The 10,776-nt window shown below is 41.5% G+C and overlaps 1 protein-coding gene across 1 annotated transcript in view; it reads left to right on the top strand.

The window, feature by feature from the left end:
- The first annotated feature begins 627 nt into the window (after positions 1-627).
- FAM83B (family with sequence similarity 83 member B) overlaps positions 628-10,776 on the top strand; it is a 72,987-nt gene continuing 62,838 nt past the window's right edge. Inside the window, exons 1-2 of the mRNA XM_050950702.1 lie at positions 628-737; positions 6,627-7,130. Coding sequence (XP_050806659.1) covers positions 6,687-7,130 — 444 coding nt within the window. The 5' untranslated portion in view covers positions 628-737; positions 6,627-6,686. The remainder of the gene's footprint in view (positions 738-6,626; positions 7,131-10,776) is intronic.

The following is a 10,776-nucleotide window of genomic DNA, read 5'->3' as shown; positions in this document are numbered from 1 at the left end:
AGCTCTAAAATTAACTTTAAGTAAGTAAGTAAATAGTTTTAATTAAACACAACTTTCCATCTAGGAATCAGTCTTCCAATGGAAGGCTGCATTTCCTTTCATCTTCTTGGACTCCGCTTGAAAACCTCTTCATCCCAGAAACGGACTCTGTGCTTTCAAAGTCTAAAGCAAGCGGTGGATGAATGAAAAGTTTACTCCTTCTAGCTTTGATTTTTTTTTCCCACGCACCGTTTGAGTTTCCTGAGCGCAGGTGCGCTAGTAGGTTTTCTTTCCCCTATGTCTCTGTGTGTCTGCTGCTTAAAGCAGGGCTGCATGTGCCCCGTTCGTCTCGCTCGAGCCTGCAGGCACTTTGGCGCGCGGCGAGCTTTCCGCTTCCTCGTTGCCCCCAGCCTGCCCTGTGCAAGGCACCAAGTCAGGGGCCTGCCCCCGTCGGGAGCTGCCTTTCCCCAGCGCAGCCGGTGCCAGCGGCCCGGCCCAGTGCTGTGCCCAGGGCGGGGTCTGGCCGTTCCCACAGCTCCTCGCCCCGCTCCCGCTTTGGTGTGACTCTCCTGGCATGTCCCAACTTGGTTCCCCACCCAGCGCGCTCCTGAGAGCGCCGGGAAATACCTGCGGCCGGCTGCACTTCGCCGCGCTCCGACGTGACTCTCGCCAGGGTAACAGGCGCTCGGGATCAGGCTGGGAAAAGCTCCCTAGACCCGGTTTGAGGCGATTTCCACGCGCGGGGGGGGCTCGGCACCGTAAGTGGGGTCTTTGCTCGCTCTCTGCAGGGGCTGCGGGCAGCGGGGCTCGGCTCCCTGCCCCCCGGCTTGCTCCGCTCGCCGCCAGCCCCTTGCCGGCCTGAGGGGCGGCGGGGACCGTACCCCACGGCCTGGCTAGCTTGTCCGGCTCGCCCCGCCCCTCCCCTTCCCCCGGCAGTCCCCTGCTGCGCCGCTCGGGTTTGAAAGCGGAGCCGCCGGGCCGAGGGGAGCAGAGGAGCGGGGCTGGGGCAGGGGGAGCAAGGGCCAGAGGGGCGAGTTGCTGGTGATCAGCGGGGATAGGGCAATGGGAGGTGGGCCGTTAGGCGTGTGAAGGGGGCAACTTTGGGGCAGGGCAGTGAGAGCTGGGGGAAGGGGCCAGGGGGTTGTGGGGGTTGTGGGCTGGGTGCTGCAGGCTTCACTCGCCCCCCTTCAGTCTGAGCTGCAGACTTGTTGGGGCAAACATGCCCAGGAGCTGGGCTTTGTCTGAGCAGAAACGGCCAGACCTTGTGGGATCCAAGCTTGGCTGTGGCGGGTGGGACCTGCCTTGCACGCACACCCCACTGTGGGTGCACTCTGTGCTCCTCCGGGCCTGGGCTTGCGTGCCGCAGGGGTGACAGCCCACTCTGGCCTGCTCTGAGCCTGTCCCCTTGCCACACCCACCCAAGTAGTGAACTGGCCAAATAGCTACTAACAGGCTGGGTCACATGGAGTGGAGCCTGCCGGCTTGGCACACCACCAGGAACAACACCACAGTGGTTTTGGTCATGTCTTGGGGCAGCTCATCATCTCCACTGCCAGGGAGTTCACTCAGCAGGTAACATGCCTGCAGCTGGCTAAGCCCACTGAAAGCAATGTTCTGAAGGGCTCCATGGTCACAACTGCTCTGCTGACCCAGGTATGTGCCGTTGGGTCCTTTCCCCCAGGCTTATTGTAGGGCCTGAAATTTCTTGGAGGCAAGGATGCAAGTAGAACTCACTCCAGCTTTTACCACTTCTCACCTGAAGTAAATAGTGGGTTGTTCTGCACTTCTTTGCACCTACTGAGCACCTATACAATTGCTGTTGGTTGGGTCTTTCTCCTATTTGTTTTATAGAAACTTTTCCAGCTCTGGCCATAGCTACCACAGGTTTAGTTTCCTAAAGGTCAATCAGCAATTGGAAGTTTTCATATTTGTGTCAGTTTAATTTTCTATCCTACAGAAATAATGATGTTCAACTTTTCCCTATTAAATTCTACTTTTCCTCTGACTGTAATAGAGCATTTTGGATCCTTTGGTAGGAAAGGCACTACATAGGTAGGGAATGCACTATCATAAAACATCTATTCTGTTAGCAATTGGCTGAGCAAGGCTTTTGTGTATTGTCCATAGCTTTGATAATAGGAATAATTGGTTTAAAAGTGTATTGTTCCAATAACAGCCATAAAATCCACAAGCATCATATGTGATGGAGGTGAGGGATGTAGGGAGATGTTTGTGCATTGTCTCATTGATATATACCCACAGGTGGGTCATTGCCTAGAGTAATGTGCAATGTATAAGGGCCTGAATATGGAGCAGGACTCATTATTTATTTTGCATTTTCTATGTCTGTCATCTATTTTGTCATCTTTGTGGAGGCTAACATGTTGTAAGTCCATTTCTACGAAGACACACACTTCCACTTCCTTCCCAAAATACAAGCTTTGTCTTGGTATGTTCCTGGTGGCAACATTGGAGAGAGCGGGGTATGTTAGCGTGAGCAAAAATGAGCAAGCCTGTGCAGGATGCATGCAGAGTTTACATACTGTACCAACTGATTCAGCTGGAGCACATGCTCTGAAATGCAAATCCCCTATTCATTCAGTGAAGCACATTTCAGCTCTTGGTAGGAAAATTCTTTGTTGACCAACGTAAAGTATCCAGTCCCTATGTCCATAACCGGAAGATGGCTAATACAGTCAGGTGCACATAACTAAACATAGGGAAAGCACTGGAATTGACAGTTGATGGTATATTTCAGAAGGTACCTGACAACTCTCTCACAGCCAGTCTGTTTTAAAGTATGTACACAAAGTCTGATTAATCAAAGTGCATTTGACATATACAAAGATAGGAAGATGGGTTTGATCCTGCAAATCCTTAGCTGTGTCAGTAATAGGGTTGCTGATGTAAGGATTGATCCTGAGAATGAGTCTTTGAAGACTCAAGCCCACTATACAGAAACAATATACATGGTAGAAGGGACTTAAAAAAATCTTTCAGAAGTCAGCACACTTAGTTTCTCAATTTAATCTCTGTGCTGATTTATATTAAAAAGCCCTCAAAAAACCCAAACCATATACTTTTTTAATATAGTGAAATTTTAACTAGTTGATACACCATAAAAATACAAAAAGTTTAGTTTGCCTGATAGACCAATTGTCTAAATATCTGTCCTGTAGCATACCTTCTACAAGTTCTTAACTTTCCATCAAGGTGCCCTTCCTATGCAATAACTCTTATGTTCTGGGGAGGGAAAAGACAATTGCAAGAGAGTTAGAGATGGTACTATCTACTTGATAGAATCACTTCAATTTGAGAGTCTTCTTTTGTCTGTACTTATCCACGTACCAGACACTGATGTCCTTAATTCCAGACAATATGTTCCATGTGTCTCACCTGCCTTGACTGCCTTCTTTTTCCTTATGATAAACAGGAAATTTATTTAATTTCTTAAAAGGATGCTGCTTTTGACACTTTTATAAGCAACATTTTTTTCTGAGAAATGTAATTACTCTTATGTGGGACAAAATTCGTTAATGCAGAAGTCTGCAGTCTTTTTTGAGATGGAGAGCCATATTGTATTTATAGCCTGCTACCATATGTCTTAGCCCATGTAATTGCATTTGACCTGTATGTCATATTTAATAAATACATTTTCTTCAATAAAAGAACAAGCAAAAGCCAAAGAACCCCCTGTCCTTATTTAAAAACAAAGGAAAAGGAAAAATATGAAAAATATCAATGTTGGGCCAAATGCTTGGCTGGAATAAATCTGTAAAGCTCTATTAACTTAAATTGAACTCCAATCTACAACATCTGAGTTTCTAGGCCATTAAAAATAAGGAAATCAAACCGTCTTTCCCTTAATCCCCATTGCAGAGACTTGCATGGACTAGTTAGAAGGAATGGAGAGTGGAACAAATGAAGCTTTGCCTCATTCATCGTGCATCAGTCCCCACACCCAATATTTGATATATATTTATTAGGGGTGGAGGTGCACACAAAATAAATTGAATAGCAATGCATACTGAAGAGAATAAAGCAAGAAAGTATCATGACAAAGGATAGAAGGGAAATATATACAGAAAGTAGAAATCCCTGTATAACCATATTGTATAACACCACCGTTGAAGATTAGACACTGCCATGAGATCTATATAATGTAAAACGTAGTGTTATTTTTTCACTTATTCTCAAGATGTCAATGTTTTATATTTGCATGATCCTGTTCCAACTGTTGAAATCAATGGGAATTCCCATTCCCAACAACACTTAGATACTACAGTAGTAACCAACTTTAGAAATACCTTAGAGAGAGCAACTTCACTGGAATCAGGATCAGGCCCTTACCATCAAACTAACAGTGCAATGGTTAGAGTGATATTAGCCCTGGGAAAGTCCTACAAAAGTGCACTAACTGGTCAATTTAGTAGCTTGCATTAGTGAATTGTCTTCCCATTAATATTCAGTTGAATATCTATGAATTTTGTACTTAGTAACTTTTCACTCTTGATCTTAAATAGCTTTGAAAAAGTGTTGCCCTGTTGTTTGAGTTCACAAAACATTGATTTCAAAGTGATACTATCTCAACTTCATGAGAGGCCTAATTTTGTCTTTTTAATTTTTTTGCTCCTTTATGCATCACAGACTGATTCTCCACAGCCTTGCACCATGTGTAGTCATTTGCATCTGTACAAAGTGTATGTAAAGATGTTAATATTCCTATTTTATACCTACTTGTACCCACTGTGCAAGGCAGTGGATAATCAGCCCCTGCATATCTCCCACTGTAACACATCATAATTCTCAGTCAGTGGACATGAACCAAGCCTCCTTTAGCTTACTGCTAACCACTGAAATCCGCCACTACAGTAGCAACAAAAAAACTCCTCTCCTCCAGGCTCAAAAGCATAATATTTTGGTGGTGATCTCTCCTGCTGCTGCCCCAGAGACAGAATTCAGATTGAATCCTTCATGTGTCTGGCAGATGCCAGCCTCAGACTGGCCTTTTCCCATTTCTTTTAAGCTTCAGATTTAGCAATCTCCTCAACAGCAGTCTTGGTTTAATTGTTCACCCCTATTTCATCCTCCTTTATCCAGCTGATTTTTCCTCCCTTAGAAGGAATTTAGTTGTAAGACCAACAAATCTGTAGACACAAACATTACTTGGATTACTATCCAGAACTGAAAATAAATAATATCTGAACATTGGATTTTACAGTTAAGTTAGTACAGTGTGCTATAGGGAGCTTTTAATTTTTATTTCATTAAGCTTAATTTAAGTGGTATTTGGAAGCCATTTTCAGTTGCATTTTTGTATTATTTAGGCTATTTCCAATGTAGATTACTAAAGTAAATGAACACTGCACTTCTTGCAAAAATATTAGGAAGATCTACATATAAATAAAATATTATATGTGCTCAATAAATAAGTTTAGTATAACATGTACATTTATTATTTACATAAATAATGCATTACTGCAAAATATCATTAAATAGGCTTCCAACAAGGATTTTCATACTAATTTTCTAGCAACACATTAGGTATCTGCATCCTAAATTACTCTGCACTCAATAGCTGTTCTCCCAACTCCCTCTACTCTCCTTTGGTTATCTTTCTCTGAGTCACATTATGTTGTTACCATTGGGATTGGGAAGGTTCTGCCATGTATCTGCTTTCTGTTCTACCTGACCACTTGCATGCTGCTCTCATGGGTTTCCAAGTTATAGCTTGCCTCCCTAGGCCAAAGATTGTAAGTAAACTGTAGAAGTTCAGTGGAGTTGTATGTCTGTAAATGAGAGAAAAACTTGGCCCTATATTCTTTATGTACTTACTCCCCTTGTATGTACAACCTTTCTCTGTGGCAGCAGCCGCAACCGCCCTTCTGGTTTAATTGGAAAAAGAACATTTATGTGAGCAATGAAAAACTCCTGATTTTTTATTATTATTATTATTATTGTTGTTGTTTTAAATTAACAGTAGGATAAAAGCAGCCGCCCGAAAGGCAGACCAGGGTGGAACTAGAAAACAGATTGCTGAGTCATAGTCTGATTCAAATGTGGGAGGAGAAAACTCTCTTTCAAGTAACTCATGAAAGTGAGGTAGGCTGGCTTTGCTTCAAGCAGCAAGATTAGATCAGCATGGTGAATAAAAAGGTAGATAAAGTTAAGGACATCAAAGGCTGTGGTTTCAGAGAAGCCTGAGAAAAGGTATGTGTACAAGGGAGGAATATGAGAGACTAGAGCATAAAGAAGCAGGAATCAGGGCTGGGGTTTTAACACTTTTAAGAATGGTCCAACAAGCACAGAATATTGAAACAATTGACTGGAGGAAATTTACATATTCATTCTCCACACACGAACACGTGCTGTTTATACTACAAGACTAGGAATCACAAAATCTGGGATGTATTGCCAGTGCTGCCACAGACTCTACATATGAACCTCAGCAAATCACTTAACTCACAAGTGCCTCAGTTTCCCCATCTGAAAAAGGGGAGAATAATACCACTTGGCTTAGGTTTGTGAAGCTTACTTAATGAATTTTTCAAAGCACTTTGAAATCCTTAGATGGTGGGAGAGAAGGTTAAAGTATTATAATTAAAATTGCCAAAAACTTTAACTGTTTTCTTTCAATTTCCTCTCAGGTACATTTCATTGGTGCATGAATGGAAATTTAAAAGGTTTGTCATTAAATATTGGTGAAAATGGAAACATCATCTATGCTTTCATCTTTACATGATGAATGCAGATCAGAAAATTACATTGAACCTCATTACAAGGAATGGTATCGTGTAGCTATTGATGCTTTAATTGAAGGAGGTTTAGAAGCCTACCAAGAATTTCTTTCCAAAGAGAGATGTTCAGAGTTCCTAGCAGAAGAAGAAATTAATTACATTTTGAACACTGTTCAGAAACTTCCTCAAAACACAATTTATTCCTCTGACAATGCTGTTGATGATACCTCTTCTTCGGGTACTTATTGGCCCATTGAATCTGATGTGGAAGCTCCGAACCTTGACTTGGGCTGGCCCTATCTGATGCCTGGAATGTCTGGAGGTACAAATATTGATCTACTTTTTCATCCACCACGAATACAGCCTTTCACAATAAAGGAAACTATTAGGAAGATGATAAGAGAAGCAAGAAAGGTAAACAGTTTAAACAATATTTATATTCAAAGACTGTGGAAATAATTTGATATTTATTGAGTCTTTTTATGCATACTGTCAGTGGGAAGAAAAATCTGGCTGAAAGAAAAGTGGATGTAAAAAATTATTGGATTGAGGCCTTTCATAGGCACATAAAAAATGTCTAGACAATTGACAGACCTATTGTTTTGACCTCAGCTTTCCTTATGTTGAATATAAACTGAATCTTCATATGAATGTTATAATAACAAATCTGGAACATTGGACTAGATCCTTAGCTGGTGTCATTCAGTCTGGCTCCAAGATCTATCCAATTTGTTATTTTGCTGTGATTAGGTGTTCGTGTGTGCATGTGAAATTGTCTCAGTCCAATTCTTGTGAAAATTTTGCTGACTTACATGTACCAGAATCATGTTTCTTGAAGTGCTCAGGAAGCAAGATTTTTGTGACTTTGAATACAACTCCTGCTTACAGTAATAGAACAGAAAAGCACAAAAGAGGGGTAAGAAGTAGTGTTATATAAATAGCATTTGGTCCATAAAGTCTGGTATCCTGCCTTCAGAAATTGCCAATGCCTGACACATGAGGAAAAGGTGAATGTTATCCCATAAACTGTACTTAATTTACTGTGGAATGTTGGACACGAGGTGGGGGGAAATCTTTATGCAGGGATCAGGAATGTATATCAAGAACTTGCATGCATACTCATCTTGCAAAACAAATAGAGGTATTATTTTAAGCCTACTAGCCTTGACTTATGACCTTTTAACTGTACATTATCATATTTAGCTTAGCCATTGCTCACTGTGTATGCTGCTGGAAAGCTATAGAAAAGTATTACCACACTTTAAATTGCTTCAGTTTCAGAAGAGTCTCGATCTTGGATCAATATTTCTTTAAAATGGAAGCAAGACATACAAAGTTTACTAATTTTAAGCTGTGATATATGAGGCACCTATCACGGCTTTTTGTAACTGAAAGCTGTATAAGCAAATACACATCTATCCAAAGAAAATACATGACTTAAAGCCCCACACTTACCTCAGTAATGTGGCATGGAGGGGCACTGGAAGAGTGTAGGCTCAGATTCAGCAGTCCATCCCTATTCAGCAAACCACTTACCAAAAAGTTTCATTTTAGGCCCTGTTTCATGTACAATGTGCTAAGTAAAAACATCAAATGACTCCATGTTTCTAACATTAAATTGGCTCTTTATTAAGAGAACTAGTTACAGGCATGCTGCAACTGCAGCTAGGATTTAAGCCAGGGGAATACAAATTGGCTTTGTGATGCCTCCTCCAAACTCTTCTCTCCTGCAACCTGTGCTCCTCACTCCAAGTTCCCTGCAGATGGCTGCAGGTCATGGTCAAGCCTACCAAGGGCACACAAGTATGTACTCAATTTTAAGCTCCTGCTGAAGTGCTTTGCTGAAAAAACATGAGTTTAATCATGTGCTGAAATGCTAAGCTGAATTGGGGCCATAAAGAGGAAGTGGACTGGCAAGGGAATGGAGAGAAAAGGCAGTTATGTGGTGGTATTTTTCTACCACTGTGGTGCTGCCACCAGTCCATCCCTACCGTTTGCTTACTGGTACTGCTGCATTTGGGAAGAAAACAGCCCAGTTGCAAGGGAGGGAGGAGTTGGGAAGCGTTGGTCTTCATGGCATATTCCTTTCTGAATGAGTCAGAATACTGTATTTATGTTAATGCTCCTGTTAGCAGCAATAATTCTGCCAATTTATTGTAATCTCCTTTTGCCGTTGGAGAGCCTGATCCATGCTTTCCCCCTAGGGAAAGCAGTCGACAGCACAGTTAGTCATGCTGCCAGTACTGGCTTCCCCTTGTGGAAGGGGCTTGGAGTACCAAAAAGACATACTGACTTCTCTCTTAAGACCTGAGATGGTAACGAGTGGCATGTCTTTTCTGTGTACGCGTTTCTTTCTGGCTACAGTCCATGCTGCTTCCACTGGTTCTACCCTGTGCAGGGGATGCTGCCACATGAAAGCTCAAAATTTGGGGCAAATACTCCTCTTCTGTGTGTTGATATGAGAAAGGTTGGATGTGGCCCTTACTGTTTTTAAGGAAGGATCTATTTACAGTACTTTAAATAAAGTATTGGAGATCTAAATGACTTGCATGTTAATTAAGAGAATGTTTTGTAGTTGATGTTACTGATGAATGAGCAATGATAAGACTAGATTAGTTGATCAGTGTAATACAAAACAGGAAAAAAGCCTTGTGGTGATATAGATAAGGTTCTTTGAGACGTTAACATTCAGTCTTGAAGGAGGAAATGGTATTTGTCTGGGTCTTAAAACTTTTTTTCTTTTATCTGCAGGTATGTGATTCATGCATAGTTATGCTTAAAGAAAGGTGCACTGTAGGGGAGGTACTTATAATTAGCTGCAGTACAAATGTTTTAAGTCAGTTTGTAAACATTAGAATTCCAGAAAGGACCAAGTAACTTGCTTGGCAGAGGTAGGTTATGTTGAGACATTTTCATTAAAAGGTGTTACTTGTCACATAATGGGGAATGGTCAAATGAGACTGTCCTCAGGAAGGAGAACTTCATTTGTAGCTTGGTGATGAGGCCCCAGATGTTTCATATCTTATCTCACCCACACTGAAGTCAGTAAGAATTTCAACTTTAATGGGATAGAAGCAGACGTTAAGTGTGCAAGGTAAACTAGCCTGAGACTGGTGGTGGTGGTGATTGACCCATCAGATAGTCTAGATGCTCTTTAAATTTTGGGAGATTTACAGGGCAAAGATTACCTTAAGGGTGAACTAATTTTTCTTGACCTCTTTCCTCAAGGATGGACGCAACAACATGTGATTTAGTAAAATAATTACGTATGTTAATTTTGTCCGCTGCTTTCTTTACTGAGGCATGTTTTGTAAATATAATCACTGACTAATGATGAATTTACCCTGACATTCTTCCTCTGGCAGACGTAAGGCCAAGCTGTGCCAGGGGAAAAAAATAATAATATCCATAAAAGATGTCAGAAAAGAATCTTGCCAATAATGTTTTCCTTATCAACTTAGCTTATTGTGAATACATTGACTTTAAAAATTAAGTTTAACTGCTACCATACTAATATGAAAACTCAGGACGGTGAAATAGTAAGAAAAAGTACAAAGCCACCTTGAAGCAGCTCCATGATTTTGAGCCTCCTCTAAAGAGAAATTGAGGATGGAGGAGGGTAGATAAGGCCTCCAGAAATAAGGCAACTGGCTTGTTATCCTCATCCTTCAGAGATTTTTCAATAACCCTAGACTGTTTTCCAAATTCCTCTGGAGTTCAAGATGCTATAAAAGGACTGACTCATTGCACCTGGTGGATAATATTTCTCCCCCCAGATAATTACTCTTCTGGGCACTAGTATCAAGAAGACTACTCCTTTGTTTTGAGTCAACACAAAACTTCCTTATCTTGCTGTCCAGTATCATGGGTAACTCAATAATAAAATATTCCTTCCATGTGTTCCCTATTGACAAATCTTCACAATTGCCTCCAATATTATCAGGTCTGAGACTTGCATACTGTGGTGTGGCAAAGAAATGAGAAAAATACTACATCAATATATCAAGTGTGACAGTTGTTCAGAGATGTCACGGCGGGGAGGGAAGAGGACAGAGAAGTG

Source organism: Gopherus flavomarginatus, chromosome 4 (genome assembly GCF_025201925.1).
Source record: "Gopherus flavomarginatus isolate rGopFla2 chromosome 4, rGopFla2.mat.asm, whole genome shotgun sequence".
Classification (NCBI taxonomy): domain Eukaryota; kingdom Metazoa; phylum Chordata; order Testudines; family Testudinidae; genus Gopherus; species Gopherus flavomarginatus.
Note: the sequence above shows the minus strand (reverse complement) of the source record. Positions and strands in the feature narration are given on the sequence as shown.